The sequence below is a fragment of the Heterodontus francisci genome, chromosome 2, assembly GCF_036365525.1.
Source record: "Heterodontus francisci isolate sHetFra1 chromosome 2, sHetFra1.hap1, whole genome shotgun sequence".
NCBI lineage: Eukaryota > Metazoa > Chordata > Chondrichthyes > Heterodontiformes > Heterodontidae > Heterodontus > Heterodontus francisci.
Window position 1 is genome coordinate 164859359 of NC_090372.1, and position 27938 is coordinate 164887296.

A 27938-nucleotide genomic window follows, 5' to 3' on the forward strand; every position below is an offset into this window, starting at 1 on the left:
GTTCCCTCTTAAGGTCATCCCACAATGGATATATATACTGTTTTCATCCCTTAGTCCCTGCTCCAAGTGACTTCTCATCCTCAGTGATTTCAAACTCCATGACAATTCATCATGTTCTCTCTCCTCTGAGTTCTCGGCTCAACTAATCTCCCTTAACCTCTCCCTCATTATAAACCTCCCTGCCCATATTCATGTTCACCTGCTTTAGCTTGCCATCTCATGTGGCCTCACTATTCCGACCGTGTCAAACATAGAGAAGGCCATCTCTGAAAACTTCCTTGTACACTTCTCCACCCACATCCCCCTTCTTCCTCCCAATCCTACTTCCTTTGTGTTCAACCCTGGAAAAACAATTCTCTTCCAATTCACTTACAACTGCCCTCTCAATATCCCAACTGTTTAGCTTTGGACCTCCGTTCACCACAAAATTTCCGTAGCTACTGATCTGCTCAACTACATCCTTACCTTCACCTTTGATGCCCTAATCCTCAATAAAACTGTTACTCTCTCTTAGCTCAGCTGTTTCTCCAGGTATGGCCCTCTTTTCCACTCATCAAAGTACATGGCACACATAAACGGATATGGCAGACAACTGGTCACTGTCAGATCTGGCTGGATCACATAAAGTAGTATCGTTTCTTGCTCTTGCCTGCTAAAACTGTGCACTATTCCAGGATTATCCTGGAATGCAAAGGTAACCCCTGGTTTCTTTTCTCTAATGCAAGCCATATTCTTAATTCCTCTCCCTGTCTTCTCCATCCTCACCTCTATAAACAAGTGTGAGGAGCTCATGGACTTCTTTGTCACTAAGATTGATACTATCCAATCAGCTGCCTCTGCTGCTTCCCTCCCTTCCCCTAACCCTAGGTGAAACCTCCTCTCAGGTTCCCCCTGCCCAAGCCCTGAACTTGCATGTTTCTCTATTTTCTCTCTTATCTCCCCTCAGGCCCTCACCGCACTCACCTTGTCCACGAGACCTACCTCCTGCTATCCTGACCCTATTCCAACTAAACTACTGACCACAAAACTTCCCTTCCTGGTTCACATGCTGGCTGATATTGTTAACGGTTCTCTCTCCTCAGGTTCTGCCCCCCTCGCCTTCAAATCTGTTGTCATCACCCCTCTCCTCAAACAATCTACTCTTGACCCCTCCATCATTGAAGCTACTATCCCATTTCCAACCTTGCTTTCCTTTCCAAAGTCCTTGAACATGTTATTGCCTTGAAAAATCTGTGCCCAGTTTCCCAGAACTCCATGTTTGAATACCTCTAATCAGGTTACCACCCCTGCCATAGTGCCAAAACAGCTCTTACCAAAGTCACAAATGACAGCTTATGTGACTGTGACACATGTAAACTATCCCTCCTCGTCCTTCTCATCTTGTCTGCAGTCTTTGACATGATTTACCACACCATCATCCTCCTACACCTCTCCACAGCCGTCCAGCTGAGTGGGATTGCACTTGCCTGGCTCCATTCTTATCTATCCAATTGTAGTCACAGTATCACTTGCAATGGCTTCTCTTCCCACTCCTGCACCGTCACCTCTGTTGTCTCCCGAGGATTTATCCTGGGCCCCTCCTACATGCTGCCCCTTGGTGACATCATCTGAAAATACAGTGTCAGTTTCCACATGTACACTGACTACACGCAGCTCTACCTCAGCAGCACTTCTCTCAGCCACTGTCTCTAAATGGTCAGACTGTTTTTTTGAGGTTCAGTACTGGATGAACAGTAATTTTCTCCGGCTAAATATTGGGAAAACGGAACACATTGCCTTTGTTCCTCGCCACAAACTCTGTTTCCTCGCCACTGACTCCATCCCTCTCCCTGGTACCAGTCTGAGGCTGAACCAGACTGTTCGTGACCTTGGTTTTATATTTGATCCCGAGGTGAGCTTCCAATCATGTATCTGCGCCATCACTAAGACCGCACATTTTCATCTCTTCGCCCTGTCTCAGCTCATCTGCTGTTGAAACCCTCATTAGTGCCATCCCTATCTCTAGACATGACTATTCCAGCAGACTGCTGGCTGGCCTCCCACATTCTACCCTCTGTAAACTTGAGATTATCCAAAACTCTGCGGCCTATGATCTAATTTGCACCAAGTCCCATTCTCCTAACATCCATGTGCTTGTTAACCTGCACTGGCTCACAATTAAGCAACATCTCGATTTTAAAATTCTCATTCTTGTTTTCAAATCTCACCATGACCTCGGCCGTCCCTATCTCTGTAATCTCCTCCAGCCCTACAACCCTCTCAGCTATAACTTTCCGCCAATTCTGACCTTTTGAGCATCTCCAATTTTAATCACTCCATCATGCCTTAAGCTCTGGAATTCCCTCCCTAAAGCTCTTTGCCTCTCTTTAGAGTCATACAGTCATAGAGTTATACAGCACAGAAACAGGCCCTTCGACCCATCGTGTCTGTGCCGGCCATCAGGCACCTAATTATTCTAATCCCATTTTCCAGCACTTGGCCCGTAGCCTTGTATGCTATGGAGTTTTAAGTGCTCATCTAAATACTTCTTAAATGTTGTGAGGGTTCCTGCCTCTACCACTCCTTCAGGCAGTGTGTTCCAGATTCCAACCACCCTCTGGGTGAAAAATGTTTTCCTCAAATCCCCTCTAAACCTCCTGCCTCTTACCTTAAATCTATGCCTCCTTGTTATTGACCCCTCCGCTAAGGGAAAAAATCTCTTCCTATCTAATCTATCAATGCTCCTCATAGTTTTGTATACCTCAATCATGCCCCCCTTCATCCTTCTAAGGAAAACAGCCCTAGCCTTTTCAGTCTCTCTTCATAGCTGAAATGCTCCAGCCCAGGCAACATCCTGGTGAATCTCCTCTGCACCCTCTCCAGTGCAATCACATCCTTCCTATAGTGTGGTGCCCAGAACTGTACACAGTACTCCAGCTGCAACCTAACTAGCATTTTATACAGCTCCATCATAATCTCCCTGCTCTTACATTCTATGCCTCAGCTAATAAAGGCAAGGATCCCATATGCCTTCCTAACCACCTTATCTACTGGTGCTGCTGCCTTCAGTGATCTATGGACAAGTACACCAAGGTCCTTCTGACTTACTGTACTTCCTAGGGTCCTACCATCCATTGTATATTCCCTTGCCTTGTTAGTCCTCCCAAAATGCACCACCTCACACTTCTCAGGATTAAAGTCCATTTGCCACAGCTCCGTCCATCTTTAGAGCCCATCTATATCGTCTTGTAATCTAAGTCTTTCCTCCTCACTATTTATGACACCACCAATTTTCATGTCATCTGCGAACGTACGTATAATACCTCCTACATTCACGTCTAAATCATTAATGTACACTACAAACAGCAAGGGTCCTAGCACCGATCCCTATGGTACACCACTGGTCACAGGCTTCCACTCGCAAAAACAACCCTCGACCATTACCCTCTGTTTACTGCCACTAAGCCAATTTTGGATCCAATTTGCCAAATTGCCCTGGATCCCATGGGCTCTTACCTTCTTAACCAATCTCCCATGCAGAACCTTATCAAAGGCCTTACTGAAGTCCATGTAGACTATATCAACTGCTTTACCCTCATCTACACATCTAGTCACCTCCCCGAAAAATTCAATCAAGTTAGTTAGACACGATCTTCCCCGACAAAGCCGTCCTGACTATCCCTGATTAATCCCTGCCTCTCCAAGTGGAGATTAATCCTGTCCCTCAGAATTCTTTCCAATAGTTTCCCAACCACTGATGTTAGACTCACCGGCTTGTAATTACCTAGTCTATTCCTGCTACCCTTCTTGAATAATGGTACCACATTCGCTGTCCTCCAGTCCTCTGGTACCTCTCCTGTGGCCAGAGAGAATCTGAAAATTTGTGTGAGAGCCCCTGCTATCACCTCCCTTGCCTCACATAACAGCCTGCGATATATCTCATCTGGGCCTGGGGATTTATCCACTTTTAAGCTCACTAAAACATCGAATACTTCCTCCCTTTCAATGTTAATATGTTATAGTATATTGCAATCCCCCTCCCTGATCTCTACACAAACATCGTCGTTCTCCACAGTAAAAACAGATGAAAAGTAATCATTTAAAACCTCACCTATGTCCTCCGGCTCCACACACAGATTGCCACTTTGGTCCCTAATGGGCCCTAATCTTTCCCTGGTTATCCTCTTGCCCGTAATATACTTATAAAACGCCTTAGGATTTTTCTTTATCTTACCTGCCAATGTTTTTTCATGTCTCCTCTTCACTCTCCTAATTACTTTTTTAAGTACCCCCCTACACTTTCTATACTCCTCTCATGCCTCCACTGTTTTCAGTGCTCCGAATCTGCCAGAAGCCTCCTTTTTTCCTGATTCAATACTCTATATCCCTTGACATCCAGGGTTCCCTGGACTTGATGGTCCTACCCTTCACCTTAACGGGTACATGTTGGCTCTGAACCCTCACTATTTCCTCTTTGAATGACTCCCACTGGCCTGATGTAGACTTTCCTACAAGTAGCTGCTCCCATTCCATTTTGGCCAGATCCTGTTTTATCATATTGAAATCGGCCTTCCCCCAATTCAGTACCTTTATTTCTGGCCCGTCTTTGTCCTTTTCCATAGCTACCATTTATGTTCACTATCCCCGAAATGCTTTCCCACTGATACTTCTACCACTTGTTTCTTTCTTTAAGTCCTCCTTAAATCCTACCTCTTTGACGAAGCTTCTGCCCTATTATTGCCTTATGTAGCTCAATGTCAAATTTTGTTTGATACACCCCTGTGAAGCGCCTTGGGACACTTTACTGCGTTAAAAGTGCTATATAAATACAAGTTGTTGTTGTACTGTCGACAGTTTTGGTCACTGAGACATAAAGGAGACATTCAAACTTGGAGTTCAAAGAAATGCTATGAGATAAATCTGTAGTCTCAGAGAGCAGAGTACGAAAGACAGACTGAAGCCACTTGGACTTTAAGAACATAAGAAATAGGAGTAGGAGTCAACCATCTGGCCCGTGAAGCCTGCTCCACCATTCAATATGATCATGGCTGATCTTGGGCTCCAACTCCACTTTCCCGCCATTTCCCTATATCCCTTGATTCCCTCAGAGACCAAAAATCTTTAATGATGGAGCATCCACAACCCTCTGGGGTAGAAAATTTCAAAGATTCATAACCCTCTGAGTGAAGTAATTTCTCTTCATCTCAGTCTTATATGATCATCCCCTTATCTGGAGGCTGTGCTCCCGTATTTTAGATTCGCCAACCGGAGGAAACAACCTCTCAGTGTCTACCCTGTCAAGCCTTCTCAGAATCTTGTACGTTTCAATGAGATTACATCTCATTCTTCGAAACTCCAGAGAATACATACTCAATTTACACAGCCTCTCATCATAGGACAACCCTCTCATCCCAAGGACCAATCTAGTGAACTTTCACTGCATTGCCTACAATGCAAGTATATCCTTCCTTACAAATGGAGAATAAAACTGCACACAGTGGGCTGGATTTAATGGCCCCCCACCACCCCCCCCCCCCCCCCCCCCCGCCACCCAGAGACAGGAAGGGAAGTGGCAGGGCATCATAGAATAGCGGCGGGAGGTGGGGACGAAGGGATGACGGCGGCCTTCCCGCCCAGATGCCAATTGAGGCCCTAAACAGGCCTATTATCAGCCAATTAACGGCCTCTTCCTGCCGCCGTTGGAATTAAGCCAGTGGTGCAGGGAGGCCTCTGTGACATGTGGAGGTCACCCAATAAAACACTTTATAAAACCAGCTTGGAAAGATGCCTCCTCCTTAGGAAATCTGTGGCCCACAGAGTGCCCCCGGTGGAAAATAACTCACTTCCCTGAACCCCTCTTCCCCCTGCACTCAACGCCCATCCTCCCTTCCCCCATCACCAGGGACTGCCGGACTGGCCCCGAAAACCCCACCTAACTTGCCTGATGTCCTGATCTCCAACGCTGGGTCTAGTTCCCAGGCCTCCTGTAGTACAGGCATTGGCCGGTGCTCCTGGTGTCACTGCTGATATTACTGAGCCGCCATTATGATTGGCTGGCAGCTCTTGGAGGCTGGATCCCCATCTTTAAAGGGATGGGGATCCTGGCGCCAGGCAGTTAATTGCCTGGGCACTGTTAAGTCGCGATGGAGTGGGGTAGGCACTCTGAATGTCTGAGGTGAGTTTCCCACTGCCTTTTCGGCCTGGCACCAGGAGTCCTGCCAGCGATAGGCACAAAAATGTTACACCATGGACATTTAACAAAATTATTGACTCAGCCACAGACATGGGGGCAATTAATCTGTATATAAAGCATATAGCCAACCTAATGCTATCAAAACACAATCCAATTGAAAACACAATTTTCCCTATTTAGTGAGATACCTAGCATTGTTTTTGCTTGCACAAGTAGTCAATGTCTGCCCACACTTGTACTTATGCGGAGAATTCGGATAGATGTCCATCTATCAGGAGTAATCTTGATCTCTTTCTCTATCCTCTCTCTCTCTCCCCACACTGTGTCCATCCCTCTCCCTTCTCTGTGTCCATCACTCTCCCCTCTCTATCACTCCCTCCGTGTGTCTCTCTCTCCCCCTTCTCTGTGTCTATCTCTCTCCCTCCCTCTCTCTTTGCGTGCCAGAGCTGCCTGGCTCTCAGTGTGCTCCCTTAGCACTGTGTCTTGCCTCTGGCTGTGTGCTATCTCACTTTCAGCTCTCCGCTTGGCCTCTCTCTCCCTCTCCTCCACAGCAGCCATTGCCATTCACTCCGAGCCGTGCAAAAACAGCAGGGGCGGCTAATCCCAGCACAGATGTGCAGCGAATTGCCAATTAGCACTTCCCTCCCCCCCCGCCCCCGGGCAGCCTGCTGTCAGTCACAGACACTGAGCAATCACAGACAGGTGGCCGCCGTCTGTCAGTCGCAGGTCTCACCTACCCCCTCCGCTTGGCCTTCCCTTTAATAGGAGAGCCGTCAATCAAAACCGAACCAGGGGCAGCCCGCTGTCAGTCACAGAGGATTGGCGGGCCAGATGGAAACCTTCGGTGGTCCGGATTCTGGCCCACAGGCTGTATGCGTGCTAACCCAGTTTTAAAATAACCTAGCCGCTAGGTTATTTTAAAAATCAAGTTTAAAAGCTTGCAGCAAGATATTTAAAATGACCACGAACGTCAAAATTTTTACCACAGACACTGGTGTCCATCTGCAGACACATTGCCGACACCTGAGCTCCGCCAGCTCCACTACATCCTGCCCAGTATTCCAGGTGTGGTCTCACCAAACCCTGTACAATTGTAGAAAAACCTCTTTATTCTTGTGCTCCAATTTCCTAGCAATAAAGGCCTACTTGCCATTTGCCTTTCTAATTGCTTGCTGTATCTGCATGCTAACTTTCTGTGTTCCTTGTACTAGTGCACCCAAGTCTCTTTGAACATCAACATTTATAAGTTTCATGCCTTTTAAAAAATATCCTCTCTTATGACCAAAGTGAATAACCTCACACTTCCCCATATTATACTCCTCGCTGCCCACTCGTTTAACCTGTCTATATCTCTTTGCAGCCTCCCTGTATCCTTCTCACAGTTTGCATTTCCACCTACCTTTGTATCATCAGCAAATTTAGATACATTACTCTCTGTCTCTTCATCCAAGTCTTTAATATAGATCATAAATAGCTGAGACCTCAGCTCTGGTCCTTGTGGCACTCCAAGGCCTGCCAACTTGAAAATGCCCCAGTTATGCCTACTCTTTGCTTCCTGTCCCTTAAGCAATCCTCTATCCATGCTAATATATTACCCCCAACTCCATGAGCCCTTATCGTGCCGATTAACCTTTGTGTGGTACCTTATCAAATGCCTTTTGGAAATCCAAGTATACTACATCTACTTGTTCCCTTTTATCTACCCTACTAGTTACATCCTCAAAAAACTCTAATAAGTTTGTCAAACACGATTTCCCTTTTGTAAAACCATGACTTTGCCTGATCATATTATGATTTTCTAAGTGTATTGTTAAGACTTCCTTAATCAGAGATCTCAGCACTTTCCTGATGACTCATGTTAAGCTAACTGGCCTGTACTTCCCCTTTTTCTCCCTCCCACCTTTCTTGCACAGCGGTGCTACATTTGCTAACTTCCAATTTGCTGGGACAGTTCCAGAATCCAGGGAATTTTGGAAAATCCCAGCCAGCGCATCCACTATCTCTGTAGCTATCTTTTTAGAACCCTAGGATGTAGCCCAGAAGGTGCTGAGAATTTGTCAGATTTTAGTCCCTTACATTTTTCTAATACTTTTTCTCTCTGATACTAATTACCTTTAATTTCTCCACTCTTTTTATCCCCTAGATTACCCTCTATTTCTGGCATGCAACTTGTGTCTTCTATTGTGAAGACAGACACAACATATTTGTTCAATGTCTCTGCCATTTCCTCATTCCGCATAATTTCTCCTGACTCTGCTTCTAAGGGACCAAGGTTTACTTTAGCTACTCTCTTCCTTTTTATATACTTGTATATGGTCTTGCAATATGTTTTCATATTCCTCGCTAGTTTACTCTTATATCCTATTTTTCCTTTTTTATCAAATTTTGGTGGCCCTTTGCTGATTTCTAAAACACTTTCAATCCTCAGACTTCTTACTATTCTTTGCAACATTATAAGCTTCTTCTTTTAATCTAATGCTATTCTTAACTTCCTGAGTAAGCCACAGATGGATCTATCTTGCTGAGTTTTTATTTTTCAATGGAATGTATTTGAGAGAAGGCATCTAAATTGTCATCTTACAGAAGTGTATAACTTGGCAAATGATGCAGAAAACATCTGAAATACTGTGTACAAACTATTGAGCAAAGGTAGGTTGGAAACAGAGCAGCAAACAAAGTAAAGACCATGTTTGGAACTAATATGAGACCATTTTCCTCCTTAAAAAAATGCATCATCTAGGTACAATGATAGCACTGTTGCCTCTGAGCCAGTTGGTTGTGGGGTACAATGGGCTGTTAACAGGCGAAGTACGCCCACTACCACCCCATTGTTACTGCCTTCAGGTCTAAGCCAACTTGAGACCTGAGCCTCATTTTGTGGCCAATGTCAAATTGGCTCACTAGTTGGGACAGTGGGAACCAGGTAGGGCACATATAAATCAGTAGTGGGTCAGAGTTTTTTGGTGGGCCCTCTTGTTCTTCCTGGCATCACAAAAGTTTTTAAAAAGTGAACAATATATTTGGCTGTTTTTGAATGGCCTCCAGTGGTTTTAAGAACTGCCGGTTAATCTGCTCAACATCAATACCTCAAAATTGTAGTCAATGTTCTATGTACATCAAAGAACACCGATTAGCATATTATAAGTAGATTTCTGTCTGAAAAAGGCAAGCTTTCTGGCTGTCCTTGTGCCAATGTAAATAGGGTAGTAAATGCCACAATTCAATTATTAAGCAGTGAGTGCCCCATTTATGCCAAGCAGAGGCACTTAAAATCAGTCCCTCTATCCCCACAGTGCAGATGACATTGAGAAATAATAATGGTAAAGGATCACGGGCAGTAGCCCTCTCCCTTTTCAGTACTGAATTACTGTACCCTACACTCGGCTTTTTTCTAACTTTTTGCCCCGACAGAGAAAATGTTAGATTTCAATGAAGAGCTTTGAAACTTTGAAACAGACAGCTAGGACAAAGAATTAACATTTAAATATCAAGATGTATGTTTGTGCACTGCACATACTATGAGCTACAGATGGTTAAGTATTCCTAAAGTGATCTGCAAACATATTGATGAGAAAATAACTGCCCATCAGTACCCCATTCTTAGCACTTCTCCCTCCCAAGCACCCTCCCCCTCCCACACACACATATACTGAAGTACTCTCAATACAGAAATAAAGCCATGTGTCTCCATGGTAACCAGAACACTGAGTAGTGGCTGCTAATCTCTCAACTGTTATCCAATTCTCACTAATAAGAACGAAGGCTAAGGAAGACATTAAAGCTCTTCGATCGGAAGAAAAATTCTGTACATTCAATTGAAAGGTAAAAGATCATATGATGTATAAGCAATTGACCGATGGATTACTAACATTGTTAACAGTGGCGTATTTAGGTCAAAGCTTCAGGGGGCACCAGATCATTGCCTTACAGTGCGGTCTGTCTTTCTCTGTCTCTATCTTTTTGTTTGCTCAGTCTTTTCTTCCTATATATTCCTTCTTTGCCTTGCTTCTGTTTACTCAGGTTTTCTTAACCTATGCGGGTTTATTGAGTTTCTCCATTGCTTGCTTGTTTTCCTCACGTTTTTGCAACCCGCCTCCCGCACATACTAGACATTGATGCACTACAATAGAAATACTGTATTGGTAAACATGTTCACAAATTGACTAAATAAACTTGTGTGGTATTTTGTTGTTCTTCAAAAGGAACTACAGCATTATATGGGAACTGGAAGTTAGTTCCTGACTTCCAATTTGTAACAGCCCTCACTGGTTACTGAAATAGTGCATAACTGTCTAGTGCCTGACTGCCATTGGAATGGTGGGATAGGAAAGCAAAGGAAAAGAAAAAGGCAATGCAACAAAAAACAAAGGGAACAGAAGAGACAGAAAATCAGCAAAAAAGTGGAAAATAAAAAGACTGTTTTGCACCGTCTCCACTCAGACCCTTGACCTAAGATTACACAGTATCATGCATCAAGAAATAAATCTGAACTTTTTAAAATCAATGTTTTGGAACTATTAGTCCTCGACAGAATAGTAAATACAGCAGCAAGAAAAAAAAGGAAAGACATCATTTGGGGTTTGTTAACAATCAGCTATGATTTAGTGAACATTTTTGAGCCAAATTATACATGGAGATTGGGATCTGATTAGGTCCAATTTGAATACTTAGCATAATGATGCAAAACAATATTCATAAAAGCAGAAAACAGTTACAGGCCATTGAATTTAAGAAGAAATATTGGACCAATAGCTTAAATAACATGATTCAATACAATCTGGTTCAATAAAAAATGAAGTATCACCACCATCTTCTTGTAATTATTTCACTATTTGTTAAAGATAACTTATATGCCAGAAAATGAAATACCAGATCTGAACAGTCAAAGAGCCTCACATTAAGAGGGAATACTCAAAGGTGGGGGGGGGGGGGGGGGGGGGGGTCTATTGAGCAATAAATGGGTTATACAATGCAAATCTGTTAAACTTTAATGGATAGAGCAGGTTAACAGCTGCTTGGTCATCCAAAGTTATTACACTTCATTTTAGCTCTTGCTTTGCTGCCTTAAGTGAAAATGTTTCCTTTCTCTAGAAACGGAGTACTGCATGACAAGAAGGATACACCAGAAAGAGAAATAAGAAAAGACAAAGAAAGAATATGCTGCCTTGGAAATTGCCTTTTGGTGTCTGGATGATCTATACCAGCACGGTGAGCATTTTTATCATCAAAGGACAGGCCGAGGAGCAAAACCAGGCTAATAAGTACCTGAACGAATGGCTACAAAATTTGTCTCTGTTGGAAAATGCAACTTGGTCATTCAATCAATCAAGCTTTGTGATTCAAAAGCTATGGGATCGAGTACAGTGCTCAGAAAGAATAGCTGGCACAAAAGAGCAATGTGACAAGGTGAGTTTATATCTTAAACATTTCCAATGTTCAGAAGGATAATGAGCGACACTGAACTTTGTGTGATTTGGCAGTCATGTCAATAATGTAGAAGAAAGTAGCAAACTGAAAAATGTGGCAGCTTGTTTGAGTGGCAGCTCTTCTCCTGCTGAGTTTGTGCAGTAATATTTGTGGGGTGGAAATTGCGTTAGGCTCATTTTAAGCCTGAAAAGGGTGTTGTGCACAGAACACACCCCAGCCAGGAGACAAGATACCGGCTTGAAGTTGGGCCTCAGGACTCATTGACATTATGTGGGAGAGCTATTGACTCCTGCCACACCTCCACAGGCAGCTCTCCCATTTTAAAAAGGTGAATGTTGGGTCACTTGCCTGTCTGGCTGCTGCCCCAAGGAGCGAGTGTGAAGCAGCAATAGGGGAGGGTGGGGAAGGAGTTGTCCATTGGGATATTGTGGCATTGGAGAAGTACTCCTGCTCCTCCTGGCTCCATAGAAATGCTTTTTTTATAACTTTAAAAAGAAAACTCACCTCTTGTAGGCAGCCACTGTTTATGCCACAGATGCTGCTGAAGAATCCACAGTGGAGCAGACCCCGGCTCCTAATTTTCTAGAGTGAGGTGTGAAACAGTTGCAATGAGGTTCACTTTCTACCCTTGTGGGTTCAAGCTCCATTCCAAGATTTGATCACATCATCCAGACTGCCACTTCAGTGCAGTATTGAGGAAGCTTTGCTTTGTTCAGTCCCAAATGCCTATTCAGGTAGATTTAAATGATCCCACGTTGCCTTTTTAAAGAACAGCAGGGACTTCTGCAGATGCTCTGACCAACATTCTTCTCTTAACCAGCACCACTAAAACATTAGTTATTCCCCTCATTGCTGTGTGCACAAAACACGGTAACGATACTTCAAAACTAGTTCACTGGCTGTGAAACACTTTGGGACACCCTGAGGATGCGGAAAGCACTATATACCAAAAATCTTTCTTTGTAAGTGAAGGGCAAGAGAAAGAAGCTTCCTTTCCTGCAAGTTTCCTTTACAAAGCTTGCGTCCATAGTTTAAATATATTGAAATTTTTTTGAAGTGACATCAAACATATTCTATATTTCCAACTACCAATAAGGTTGATGCAAATATTCATACCTGTAGTTACTTGGTTGAAATAGTAAGCAGCTACATTTTCGTCTCCAGTTTGTTTATTATAGAAATAAACACAAGTCAACTGGTGAGTAAATCCAGTTTTAGTGCTTCTATTTTTACCATAACTTCTATGCAAAATGTCTTAATAAAAATGAGCCAAGCAAAACAAACTTGCTCGTTAAGGATTGTTGAGGACTCATTTAATGCCAATCTGCATAGTATTTTCCAGAATTGCCTTGGCTAATAAAGCAAGTTTAGCTACGTACTCACTCACACCTGTGAACTAGTGATGCAAAAGAAGAGCAAGATGTCAGCATTTCCCCACAGCACTGGCAGAAGTGGAGAATATAGCAGAGTTTTCAGCAGCACTCAATGAGCTCATTAGTAACCATCAGCAGCACGTGAACCAATACAGCCAGTGAAACCTATGTGGGAGGGTCTCATTTCATTAAATGTCTACTTCACTTTAACGTGCATTTCAGTGCTATCAAAGCCTATCATGGATATTTACATTTATGGCACAGCTAGTTGCTTCACCTGTTTAGCCATTGCCTTACAACTGCCTCAGGTCAGTTTGCTGTAGTTTAGAACAAATGAAGATTCTTTTCAACACAGTGAAAGAATGATAGCCTACAGCATTTATTTCAAGTATCATAACTTTATTTGCTGAATGAGTGGTTATCATGTTGAAAGCACACAATGTTCCCATCAATGTAATGTCCAATGTATGTGGGATTCTAGTGTATGTGGTATTCCAGTATTACTAGGGCTTCAATCTATGTAAGACTCCAGTGTTTATGGTGTTCCAGTGCATGTGGTGTTTCAGTATTAAGTGTTTCTGTAAGTGGTATTCCAGTGTAGGTGGATTTCAGTCCATGTGATGTTCCAGTGCGTATCCTTCCAGTACACATAGTGTTCCAGTGTATGTGATGTTTCTATAAGTGGTGTCTCTGTATGCGGGATTCCCATGTATGTAGGGTTCTAATCTATGTGATGTTCCTGTGTGTGCCCTTCAGTACATGTGGTGATCCATTATGTGTGATGTTTTATGGTGTGGTATTCCAACATATGTGTGTTCCATTATTTGTGGTGTTCCAGGGCCTGAATTTCCAATATTCCCTGCCAGAAGGCATAGCTGCCAGCCAGCTGTGTGAAGTTGTAAAATGATCCCTTTCATGTCCATATTATGAGTGGCTGTTCAGTCAGCTCCATATTCAAATATCAGTGAGGATATCCAGATCCCAGCCAATGAGTCTTACTTTACAGAAATAAAAACAGAAAATGCTGGAAATATGCAGCAGGTCTGGGCAGCATGTGTGGACAGAGAAACAGAGTTAACGTTTCAGGTCAATAACCTTACATCAGAACTGGGAAAAGTTACAAATGGAATACGTTTTAAGCAGGTGAAATGGGACAGGGTAGAACAAGAACAAAAGGAAAGGCCTTTGATAGGTTGGAAGACAGGAGAGATTAAATAACAAAAGAGTTGGACGTGGAGAGCCAAAGGGAGTGGTAATGGGACAAGTGGAGAAACAAAAGTTGGATTGAATTGTCCAGAGAGGCCTGAGGTCTTGCCGCTGGGGCCGAAAGCGGGAGCTGCTGTCACTCGGGCTGGGTACGAGGGGGTGGTGATGTGCTGGTGTGCTGGAGTCTGTGATTCAGTCGCGGCCAGCCAATTAACTGCTGGGAGGTGCAAGAATCGTCCACTCAGGCAGTGTGGGTGGCATGAGATCATGTCGTTGGAAGTGCTTGTGCCATATTTCAAGGGCCGCTAGCATTTGTCAGTTGGATCTATACACAAAAGCAGCAGAGACTGAAGGCCTGAAGAAGAACGGAACACAGGAATGGATGAAGGAAGATCCAGGGTGACCTTACAGTTCAGTGATGCCTCCCTGCAGGTTCTCCTCCAGGCTGCCTAGGTAAGAAGGGAGGTTCTCTTGCCCCAGGGCAGGAGGAGGAGACCAGCCAGGCAGATGAAGCAAGTCTGGACAGAGATCGCAGAGGAGGTCAGTAACCATGGGATCAACGCTTGAACCTGGCTGCAGTGCTGCAAGTTGGTTAATGACCCAAATGCGATCCACCAAGGTGAGTGCACTACACATTGCTTATCTACAGCCTTACATGTGACTAGGAGTGGATGTGTGATTGATCGAAAGGGCATGTCCACCCAGCCACTAGCCATAGCCAGGCAGCAGTATTGCCTGTCAGAGGCATATCAGCCTCTCCTTGAAAGGGCCCCGGTCCATCAGAGTTGATTCCTGCTCTTCCACTTCTGAGTGGCCGGATGCAGGAGGCGTCCCTGCGGCACCATCATGGACAGTCAGGCTGCCACCAGCATAGGCACTGTGCATGACTTTGGCAGGTGACTAACAATGACATTTACGTGCTTGCAGGATAAGAATGTGCACAAGGCAAAAGAAAGGATCAAGATGGGCATCAACATCCCAGGAGAGCTGCCAATCTCTCAGTGGAGGATGCCACTCATGTACCAGTCACAGACAATGCCGAGCTCAAGGCCTGTATGGACTCCTCCATCATCTGCGCTTCGGCACACATTACCTCCAGCATCTCTGCCAAATGTTGCTGGAGCTCTTGCTGCAGCTGCAGCATTTCACGTAATGCTACTGACATCAGAAGCATGTCATGAGCCTGGGGCTCAGCATAGGCCTGTTCTCCCACAGTCCTCTGACTGTCAGAGGCCTGGGCTGTAACAGCCTCCATCAGCTGCTCGGGGAGCGACAGTGCTGTGCTTACCAGGTTTTGTGCCCAAATCTAAACGTGAGCGCAAACCCATCGAGGTGCAAGTAACTGCACTGGTGGAGGGTTCACAAGTATGAAGTGACGATGGACCCTCTAAGACTCTTTTCACCCCCTTAGAGGGGACAGGCTCTCCTGCGGTCTTGGAGGCCCTCTGATTTGTTGTTTGACCTGCATGACAGAACAGAGAGATGTAAGGGTCAAGGGCCTCCTGTCCTGACATAGCATACACCCCTACATTGCAGAATCCTCTAGGCACTGGATGCCTGATGAGCAACATGGCTCAATTTCTGCAGACGCAGCCTTATGCCCCTTGGTGACCTTACTCACTGTCTTAGGAAGGTGCCCTGCCTCTCCATCTGCAACGCTCCGACTGTCCTGAGGTCCAGCCAGCTACATGGCCTTCTCCTCCTCCATTGGGGTTAGTACCTGGAGAATGGGCAGCTCACCACCGGTCTTGGATCATTTTCTCCAATTAGTTTAGTTTGGTTTAGAGATACAGCACTGAAACAGGCCCCTCGGCCCACTGAGTCTGTGCCGACCATCAACCACCCATTTATACTAATCCTACACTATTCCCATATTCCTACCACATCCCCACCTGTCCCTATATTTCCCTACCACCTACCTATACTAGGGGCAATTTATAATGGCCAATTAACCTATCAACCTGCAAGTCTTTGGCATGTGGGAGGAAACCGGAGCACCCGGAGGAAACCCACGCAGACACAGGGAGAACTTGCAAACTCCACGGGCAGTACCCAGAATTGAACCCGGGTCGCTGGAGCTGTGAGGCTGCAGTGCTAACCACTGCGCCACTGTGCCGCCCTCAAAGTACTACAAAGTACATTGTGTACTATTTTCTCCTGCAGACAGAGGGAAGGAAACTGTGGGTCACCCAGCAAGAACAATCCCAAGACATAGGCTGGTGGCATCCCAGTGCCACTGATGTCTGATGCCGCCTGCATGCAGCCCCTTTCCATGCACCTCACGGGGTTGTGCTATGACAAGGGGCCTCCTTTTAGGGACACTTCGCCATGCCACTGTCAGTCATCTCACATCCCTTGACCCTTTGCCCATGTCTGGGGGTTTAATTCCTCTCCTCCTAATGCACTCTCCTGCTTCGCCAGATGTAAGGCCCAAGAGGCGAAGGCATTAAAAGGTACTCACTTTCATAGCCTGGATGAGGTCGTTGAGCTGCTTGTGGCACTGGATCCATGATCGTGGTGTGACCTCATGGCTGCTGACCTCCTCTATGAACTGAAACCAGGCCTGCTTGGTTTGGCCGCCAGGCCTCCTCCTCTTCCCATCCCTTGGTAACAAAATGTGCCTCCTCTCCCTTGCAGCCTGCAAAAGCACTTAGAGGGAGGCATCAGGGAAGTGTGGGGCTGCCCAGGGTCTTCTCTCAGCCATCTCTATGTGGACTGTATCACCTCCTCCTCTCCCAGGCCTTCAGAATGCAGAATTCAATTCAGGGCTGGCAGCCCTTTAAAAATGGTGCCAGCACTTGCTGAGGCATCACCTGATGCCATACTCCCTGCTTCTGGGCCTGACTCCGACCACGCAATTGGTTGGGTTTCACAGCTCATTAAGGTTTCTTGACCAGCTGTCGCTGAATTGCATACGGCTGGCCTCTCCTGCAGGATTGGTGTTTTAAACATAAAATTCAGTCCTAAAATGAATTTCTTATAAAGAGAATAAACATACTTTTCAAGCTATTTTAAACTGATTTTTACACAATACATACTAGGTGAGCTTTTCTGTAGAAATATATATTCCATTTCTTCACAGAGGTAAATTCTTCACTGTAACTGTTAACTTGCATGGCAGGCTGTCGCAAGGATGCAGATACTGCAGTGAAGAGTCAGCATAGATTATGTGCATAAGTCTGCTGAACCCACAACTTCCTGAAATAGATTTGGGAGTAGGACCAACTGAACCAAGCTGGCATTTGGCAATTAACAAGATCTGACAGATGAAATAGTCACACCAGAATAAATATTCACATTATTTTCTGCTACTATATGTAAATCTAGTGATCCAACTAAATGATCTTGTGAATAGATGGTCTTGTTACTTTTATAAACCAACTAATTACACCTGGTCTTTACATCAGGTTCATGTAATTGCTAAAACATTTAAAACACATGATAAACCCAGATTAAAGGGAAGTTATATGATGAATACTTTCCATTTAAAGATCTTTGCCCTCTCTACATAACAAAAACGTAAGAAACGAAAGGATCTCATGTGGCAATGCTCTTAGTTGCTGAGAAGGTTGGTAATGGTAGCTTTACTTGTTTGACCAGTGACAATCAGATATTTGACCTACTCAGTACAGCTAACAGGAGAGATAATGCTTATTTAAGTCAATCATAAATGTGTGATGAATTACTTATAATGCTGTGAACAACCTAGATGTAATGTACATGTTTCAACTGTTACAAATGTTGGTTAAAATACTTCAAATTATACAGTTAGATGCAAATGTTACTGAGATACCATTTGAATTTCTTGTCCATAGAGAAACTACAACAAAGCACCAACTTGTTTTCATTTGGCACCTTTAATGAACATACATACATACAAACATACGAATTAAAAGCAGGAGTAGGCCACTCGGCCCCTCGAACCTGCTCCACCATTCAATAAGATCATGGCTGATCTGATTGTAACCTCAACTCCACATTCCCGCCTACCCCCGATAAACTTTCACCCCCTTGCTTATCAAGAATCTATCTACCTCTGCCTTAGAGATTTTTAAAGACTCTGCTTCCTCTGCCTTTTGAGGAAGAGAGTTCTAAAAAGACTCATGACCCTCAAAGAAAAAAAAATTTCTCCTCATCTCAGTCTTTATTTTTAACACAAGAAGAATCCCACCTATAGAATCATTATCAGACAGAAATTGACACTGAGCCAAAGAAGGAGATATTAGAGAGCTGACTAAAACCTTGATCAAAGTAATAGGTTTTAAGGAGGGTCTTGGAGGAGGTGAGAGAGTTGGCAAGGCAGAGAGGTTTAGGGAAGGAATTCCAGAGTTCAGGGCCTAGACAACTGAAAGTACGGCCACCAGTTATGTGTTGAAGGGAGTGGGGATGCATTAGAAGTGTTATGCCAAGGCGGGAGGAGTGTGCTATTTATTCTAGTTCCACTTCTCCACAGGTCATAACATATATTTAATTTTTTTCCCACTTACTGATACGGTCAATCACAGGCTCTATTTTTATCCCAGAATAAAACACACCAACCAGGTTTCTTTAATAAACAACAAAATTATAAGTTTATTATAAAACAAGTCTTAACCAGTAAAGAGGCAAAGCATAAACACACAAATCTAAATTTAAAATTTTACCTTAGCCCCTCACACACACACATATACCAGTTAACCAAAAAAAAGATTTATTCTTCAGAGCTCTAGTACAAAAAAAACAAAAAATGAATAAATATGTTGACAAAAAATACTTGCTAATTCCTGAAGAAAAAAAAATGAAAAGATGTCAGAAGTCCTTTTTGGTTTAGCATCTCAAATACATATAGACAGCTGTCACTTGGATCTTCCTTGATTAGTTCTTGACAGACAATGTTGAAGATCAGTTTGAGCAGGCTTTCCAGGAAAAATGCAGTAACAGGGGTTTCTGTCATTTCTTACACTTACTTCTTAGCTTCTTAAGAGATGGAAAACTGGCAGGCTTTCAAAGACCTGGAACAGACTGAGCTGGGCATTGCTTTGGCAAGTTTTCTCCAACTGTCTTTTCAAACCATTGTCCATATCCCAACTCACTGTCCAAGCAAAACCATAAACAATGTCAGGAGTCAAGCCTCCTGACCCCTATAAATTTTGACCTGTCACTTCTCTGTAAAAATCTTCCCCAAGTCAAAAATAACCCCTGCTGGGTAATTATTTGAAGACAGGTGCCTTCCAGTAGCGGTTTACAATCCAGACCTCTCAGTGACCCTTGTAAAAAAAAAACATGGACTCTTTTCAGTTTTAAACCACAAATCTTCAAAATTTAACAAAAAAAATGGAAGCACTCGTAACAGAAACCAGTATTGGAAGAAAACAGGATTGTAGGGCTTGAGGGGGGTACAGGGTTAGAGAGGGCCGAGGCCACAGAGCCACAGAGTGATTTGAACATAGGTATGAAAATTTTACATTTGAGGCATTGGTGGGGAGTTGTGATTGAAGAGAACAGGAGAATTAGTGCTAATAAATATACATCCCCTCGACAGGGAAGGCAGGATCAGTAAATTCACTGTATGAACAAGACATATAATGGATTTTGGCAGTTTCCTGAGAAATAGACTCGCAAACTGATTGATCAGCCTTTTATTATTCATTCTGTAGTTTATTTTTCAGTTAATCTTTGAGCCATATTTGTTTTGTTTACACAACCTGTTTCTATGGGGGTGACCCAAATGGATGGTGCAAAACTTCTGTAAGGAGAGAGATTTGAGTACTGGTAAGTAGTACACAAACAAGCATAACAACTAACACAGTTAATCAATGCAATTAGTGTTGTGACATTAGAAGAGTAGCTCAAATTCTAGTAAAATTGATAATAAACTACTTAGCATTTTAGCAAGGTTTTATGCCTGAGTAATAGGTGGGTATGTGTCAGGTGTGTGAAAAGTTAGTTTCCTGACCCAAATCTGCCTCCAACCCACCCATTTTCAGCTTTAACTGAGGCTGGAATGTGGGTAGGTAACCAGCCCGCCCCAAGGAGGTGAAACATGATAATGAGGCTGCAAGCATCAGGAAACCTGGTAGCTTCATTGAGGCAAGGACTTGGCCAATTCAGAAAGTGACTGCCTTTACATCTCCTGGAGAGCTTCCACAATTGAACCGCGTCCCCCACCCCCACCCCCGCCCCCCCCCCACCCCCATCAACCCCCATCTCTGACCTTTCCCTCCATGGACGCTGATTTTACCGTGAGGCCCCTAATTTCCCCACCCCAACAAGAGGCTTCAACTCCCTGGCTCCTCCCCAGAAAAAATGACCCTCACCCTAACACACTCTTAGCTGATCCTACAGCCTTCAGTGGCCAGTTCTTGTCTCTCTCTCTTTCTCTGCAGTCTTTCTTCACTTTACTCAATTAGCTTAAAGGGGAAATGATGTGTAACAAATTTGTGTCTTCACAATAAAAATTGCAAATTCTTAATGTGGAGAGCAACACACACCAAAATGTGATACTTCACAGTGCAAGATTTCTTGATCAGCACCTCATCCACCACCTTAAATATTCACTCCCTCTGCCATCAGTGCACAGTGGCAGTAGTGTGTACTAGCTGCAAGATGCACTGCAGCAACTCATCACACCTCCTTCCACGACAGCACCTTCCAAACCTGCGACTTCTTCTGCCTAGAAGAACAAGGGCAGCAGATGCATGGGAACATCACCACCTGCAAGTTCCCCTCCACCTACGCACCATTCTGACTTGGAACTATATCACCGTTCCTTCACTGTCGCTGGATCAAATTTCTGGAACTCCCTCCCCAACAGCACTGTGGGTGTACCCGCACCAGATGGCCTGCAGCGGTTCAAGAAGGCAGCTCACCACCACTTTCTCAAGGGAATTGGGGGTGGGCAACTAGTGTTGACCTTGCCAGTGACACCCATATCCGATGAAAGAATAAAAAAAAAACTTAGAGTAATTAGCATCAAATGATTGTGGTGGAGTTCAACTTTGTACATTTGCATTTTAAATAACACATTAGGAATTTGAAACTGTTTTCAATTTAATGAACTTCTACACTTAAAATTTACCTTTTTACTAATGTTGAATGCATTAAAATATGCATAAATATTTATTATATTAGTACTTAATATTTATGAGAAGTAAATATTGGGGTCTCTCACTTTTCATATCACAATATTATTCCAGTAAAGTTAGGGAAAGGGGCAATTAAACCTCAGCAGTTCTATTTGACATTGTGACAATTACACAAATTCTGATGTGGGACAAAATCAATAAGGTTTTGCTGATGTTTCCATTAATATCATAAAAGGTTATGAACATTTTTTAAAATCTGGAATAAAGAAGATGGAGTGTCATTGTGACTGATGACAGTGTGCTGGTGACAGCCACACATTACTAAAGTATGACTGTTCGCTGCTGAAGGAGGAAAAGTTAAGAGAGGAAAAAGTGCAAGAGGGAAAGAAAACAAAATCACTAAATTCAACACAGACTGCAAATTGAAACAGATATCATCTTTAGCTTGTATGGCTCAGCTATTGAATGGAATGCCTCACTGGGCCACCAGGGGAGACCTGAGCAGGGAAGGAGCTGAAGGAAGCTAAGGTCCCACTGTATTAGTGTTTTAAACCATTCAAGCAATCTCCTGATCCATCAATTTTATTTTGCTCCGACATCACTCCCTTCACCAGTGCTTTAAATTCTTTGGCCTGGATTTGTCAAGAGATGTGGGGTGGGGGGGGGGGGGGGGGATTTGGTGGGTAGCAGGGGTTTCCTGTCATTACCCCTCTGAAATTGGCCTCAACTTCAGAATGTCAGGCATGTGCAGGATTGCGTGGAAATCCTGAAGTTGCTGTCTATCATTCAGGGTTCTGTGGTGTGGACCCCACCAGAGCCGTCAATCACTGAAATCAAAAATTCTCTCTCTCTCTCTTTGGCCTCCTTGTCTCGAGAGACATTGGGTAAGCGCCTGGAGGTGGTCAGTGGTTTGTGAAGCAGTGCCTGCAGTCGCTATAAAGGCCAATTCTAGAGTGACAGACTCTTCCACAGGTGCTGCAGATAAAATTGGTTGTCGGGGCTGTTAGACAGTTAGCTCTCTCCTTGCGCTTCTGTCTTTTTTCCTGCCAACTGCTAAGTCTCTTCGACTCGCCATGCTTTAGCCCCGCCTTTATGGTTGCCCGCCAGCTCTGGCGATCGCTGGCAACTGACTCCCACGACTTGTGATCAATGTCACAGGACTTCATGTCGCATTTGCAGACATCTTTAAAGCGGAGACATGGATGGTCGGTGGGTCTGGTACCAGTGCGTCTGGACTGCCACATCCAGCAGAGTACTCAGTGTCTGCAGGATATTCATGCAGATCTGCATATCCTCATCTTGACCATGGGCGCAAGGCAGCAGTGGCAAGGTGAGAGGGGGACAGGGGACCCGCAGTCATCACCAGGTCCTCTGGACTCTCAGGTCAGCAGGAAGGCAGAAGTCTGCCTGGATGAGGAGTAGCAGCTACATCGCTCAGCTGGGGGCTCCTCTCAGGGTGTTCCTGATGTGGGCAGTTTCTCCTCTGCCCCTCTCCCAGTGATGCCAGATCCTCCTTCATCCCTGCTGACAGAGGGTGGTATAGCTTCTGTGCAGGGGTCCCTCAGCATGCGGGGCCCTCCAGGCAAGGTCATCCCTAGCCAAGGGGCAGCAAGGTCAGCAGTCAGCAGCCAGCCTCCACCTCAGCTGACTGCGCGGCGGGAGCACCATGTAGGAGTTCGCGTAAGAGAATAAAGAAGTTCAAATAGAATCACTGGTTTATCAGAGGTGAGTGTGTCCTTTACATACACAGGGGAGGGTCTGTTGTGAATGTCAATAAATTGTTTGTTAAGCATATACGACCTCCCTCTTCCTCTGTCAGACCTTTGGCCCTACATTGCAACCCAGCCTCTGTGAAGAGACTGGAGGCAAAACATCATGCTGTGGAGGGTCAATTCTGGAGCCTGGCCAGCTCAGCTCTGCAATGAGAGAATGCTTTCTGAAGAAAGGAAGGAAGGAAGGTGACAACATGGCTATATAAAAAGATAAGACTTTATTGGTCAAGCTACAACTGGCATTAAGTATCAAAGGAAATGTGAATGTATAAGAACATCGTGAGCTTCCTTTGCACTTATCTTATGGCAACTCTCCTGTTGTCCCTGGGATCCTTCATCTGGCGTTGCTTGCCCATCTTCCACCTCTGCATCCTTATCATCTGAGGAGGCAGTCTACTCCTTGCTTTTCTCGTTGCTCATTGGCTCCCCCCTCTGCAGTGCCAGGTTGTACAGTGCACAACAGACCACCACAATACACTAGACCCTCGCTGGGGCATATTGAAGTGCTCCACCGGACGGATCTTATCTTGAGCAGACCAATGGCCTGCTATATGGTCGCTCACGGGTGGGCGTTGTACCTGTCCTCTGCATCCATGGTCATATTCCTCACAGGCGCCAGCAGTCATGTCCTCAGTGGGTAGCTCTTGTCTCCAAGGATCCATCCTTGAAGGTGTGAGGGAGGCCAGAAAGCTCTGGCACTTGGAACTGCCTTAAAATGTAGGCATTGTGGCAACTTCCCGGGAAGCATGCACAGACCTGCAAGATCCATTTATGGTGGTAGCAGACCAGTTGTACATTGAGGGAGTGGAAGCCTTTCCTGTTCATGAAATCTGCTGGCTGGTGTTCCGGAGCCTTGATGGCCACATGCATGAGGTCAATGACCCCCTGCACCTGGGGGAATCTAGCAATCCCTGAACCCAATGGCCCAGAGTCCAACCTGGGAGTTGGGATCCATGTGGAAGTGAATATAGCCTCCTGAAAAGGGCATTCGTGACCTCCTTGATGCACCAATGGGCTGCTGAGTGTAAGATCCCTCACATGTCCCCAGTGGATCCCTGGAATGATGAGGCATAGAAGTTCAGTGCCATGGTGACTTTCATTGAATTTTCACCGTGCCCTGGGGCACAGTCTATCCTGCATCATACATTTAAGGATGGGATAGACAGATTTTTGGTTTCTCGGGGAATCAAGGTATATGGTGAGTGGATGGGAAAGTGGATTTGTAGCCCAAGATCAGCCATAATCGTAAGGAATGGTGGATCAGGATTGATGGGCCATATGGTCTACTTCTGCTCCTATTTCTTGTGTTCTTATGTATCATAACTCAGAGGTCTTTGACAGCCTCCCTGGAGAGGTGGAGTCTTCATTGGCACTGGCTCTTGGACATCTGCAGTTAGTTGAGTCTCAACCAGTAGATCCGCCTGTCTGGAGAGTATCTCCTTCTTCGTGGGGGAGCCATCTGTCTTTCCCCTCTGTGCCCTACCATCTGGAGGCTGATGCTGACACTCCTGTGCACTCTCAGACTGTTGAGGTACCACTGCAAATGCCTGGCCCTCCCTCCCACTCTGCTGCACCTCCTCTTCAACAAGGTCCTCAAAGTCTGGATGAATGAGGCCTATGATAGGTGGCATTGCCCTGAATGCAAGTCCTTCTATACCAGTGGCACCCCCAACCCTTGCCCCACTTGTGACTTTTGCCGAAGTGGCACTTGCCTATTGCCCCCCTTGCAATGGCGTCCCTCCCCCTGCAGTCCCACCACTGTTTCACTCACACCTTGCACAATGCCCTCCCTTTGCCACCCTACCAGGCAGTCGATTGTTGCCTTCCTGATGGCCTCCCCTAGAAGGCAGCCATGTTTCCTCTCCTCCATGTCACCTCCTTGAAGGAGGTGAGCCTCTGAAGACCTGTAAAACCTGTGCTCAGTTTATAAAATGCAATCCTGACCATCAAATTGCATTCACTCAGTCTCTTAATTATCTGCCCGCCGCCTCGCCATCGGAACTCCACCCTCCGTGTTTGCCACCATAGATAAGATTTGGATGGGACATCATGGCATTAGACATCCTGTCAGACGTGTCCCCAATGTTGCCATAAAATTCAGCCCTTAGTGTTTACTTATTCACAATTTTAAGGCAATAAATTCTATTTTTTCAATAGGCCTTTACGAATGTTTAATATTTTGGCAATCTATCCATGCAATATTAAAATTGTTGGCTAGAGTGTACGTTAATTTGCATCAAGCACAATTTTCCTAAAATCGACCAAATCAGCACAATAGATCGAGGAATATCAAGTGCAAACTGCAACCAGCACAGACCATGTTGCTGCGATCTTTTGCACTGGTTTAAAAAATCACACTGAAAGCTTGTCCTGCCAACAAATCTTGCCACACACCCAGATTGAATTAATCGCCATGGCGGGTTTCTACTAATTGTGCATATTTGTGCCCTTTGAGAAGGCTCTTAATTTTAAGTTGTTTTTTTTTCGATGCAAGGGCACTAGTAGACAATTTTTAATATATTTTACATATTCAAAATATTTAATGTACTTTACACCCATAACACTAGTAAATGGTGCTGCAGAGTTTTTTAAAGTCGTTTTCAGTTATTTAAAATCAAGTTACTCACAGGCGGTGGACGAGACAATTAATAAAAATGCTTATTTCAGATAAATCCATATTTGGATGTATTAATAAAACTGCACCAGGCTAGTACTCTTAAATACATCAATGAATGTGTTTTATTTCAAGAAAAAAACATTTACGCTCTAAAACACTGCCTGATTGCACTAGTTCATGAAAGATTTTTGCTTTGGGCATTAAGCAAATGTGTTTGAGCAGAAACCTAAGCAAAAAAATTCAATTCCGTAAACTGGGGCAATCTTGAGCATGATTTTGCATCCAGAGCAGAAATTCTACCCCCTTGTGTCTGTGTTAATGTATGTATCTGTGAAGCAGTAGTCCCTTTGGACATGCTGACTGGGCTATGTGAGTCATCTGGCATAATCAGCCATTATGGTTACCACGACCAAATTAGATTGATAGCCGGGGAGGGGGGGGGTTAAAAAAAGTAATCATATTTGATTCATCATCAGCCTTCTTATGTAAAAGCAAAATACTGCGGATGCTGGAAATCTGAAACAAAAACAAGAAATGCTGGAATCACTCAGCAGGTCTGGCAGCATCTGTGGAAAGAGAAGCAGAGTTAACGTTTCGGGTCAGTGACCCTTCTTCGGAACTGACAAATATTAGAAAAGTCACAGATTATAAGCGAGTGAGGTGGGGGTGGGGCAAGAGATAACAAAGGAGGTCGAGATTGGACCAGGTCACATAGCTGACCAAAAGGTCACAGAGCAAAGGCAAACAATATGTTAATGGTGTGTTGAAAGACAAAGCATTAGTACAGATTAGGTGTGAATACACTGAATATTGAACAGCAGCAAGTGCAAACCTGCTTGCTGCTGTTCAATATTCAGTGTATTCACACCTAATCTGTACGAATGCTTTGTCTTTCAACACACCATTAACATATTGTTTGCCTTTGCTCCGTGACCTTTTGGTCAGCTATGTGGCCTGGTCCAATCTGCACCTTCTCCTTTGTTATCTCTTGCCCCACCCCCACCTCACTTGCTTATAATCTGTGACTTTTCTAATATTTGTCAGTTCCGAAGAAGGGTCACTGACCTGAAACGTTAACTCTGCTTCTCTTTCCACAGATGCTGCCAGACCTGCTGAGTGATTCCAGCATTTCTTGTTTTTGTTTCAGCCTTCTTATGGCCCAGCTCTCGATACAAACTCTACCACCACTCCACACCAGACCATATCAGACCTCCTCCCAAGAATAGGCTCAGACTCAGCCTGCGCTTTCCATCTTGATCCACTGCCTAAAGCCCCAAATTGGTTATTTACATCTACACATAAGGTGATATTTTAAGAATTTGCATTTTCAAATGCAAACGTCTGGACAGTTATGCTGGAAACTTATAACAAAGATAAACTTATAAAATTGACCCTATATTTTAAGTATTTCATATATTACTATTTACAATTCAATATATACATATTTGTATATACAATCAAATTACAGTACTTACAATTCAATATGTAATTATAAAAATTATATTACAATTACATTGTTTAAATATATATAATTTGATATATTTATAATTAACCATTATATATATATATATATTATGTAATGCATTGTAAATGTTATGTTTTCCATGCTCATCCATTCTATTTGTAAATAATCACAGAATGTGAACCAGAAGCAAATGAGACACAGAGATTTACTTCTTTATGTAACTGGTACATGAAGGGCATAAATATGTTTCTTTATTTATCTACTTTCAGAGGAAGAGGAATTTTTTTTATCAATAAGAAATGCAATGGGAGATGTGCTGTTACTAAATAATATTTTGCTAAGAAAAATTTAAAGCTAGTCTACTGTTCCATTTTTCACGAATTGCTTTATTGGTTTTGAATTCACAAAAGTTCTTGAATCTCTCCTTTGGACCCACTTGTATGAGGTATACCTTCATCTTCTCCTTCTTCTTCTTTGGTTTCCTTGTCTCGAGAGACAATGGATAAGCGCCTCGAGATGGTCAGTGGTTTGTGAAGCAGCATCTGCAGTGGTTATAAAGGCCAATTCTAGAGTGACAGTCTCTTCCACAGGCGCTGCAGATAAAATTGGCTGTCGGGGCTGTTACACAGTTGGCTCTCTCCTTGCGCTTCTGTCTTTTTTCCTGCCAACTGCTAAGTCTCTTCGACTCGCCACTCTTTAGCCCCGCCTTTATGACTGTCTGCCAGCTCTGGCGATCACTGGCAACTGACTCCAATAACTTGTGGTCAATGTCACAGGACTTCATGTCGCATTTGCAGACGCCTTTAAAGCGGAGACATGGGTCTGATACCAGTGACGAACTC

The 27938-nt window shown here is 44.1% G+C and overlaps 1 protein-coding gene across 1 annotated transcript in view; it reads left to right on the plus strand.

Annotated features, from left to right (window-relative positions):
• Window positions 1-11329: 11329 nt before the first annotated feature.
• Window positions 11330-27938, plus strand: part of LOC137380062 (zinc transporter ZIP12-like) — an 84279-nt gene continuing 67670 nt past the window's right edge. The window contains exon 1 of the mRNA XM_068051626.1: window positions 11330-11578. Coding sequence (XP_067907727.1) covers window positions 11330-11578 — 249 coding nt within the window. The remainder of the gene's footprint in view (window positions 11579-27938) is intronic.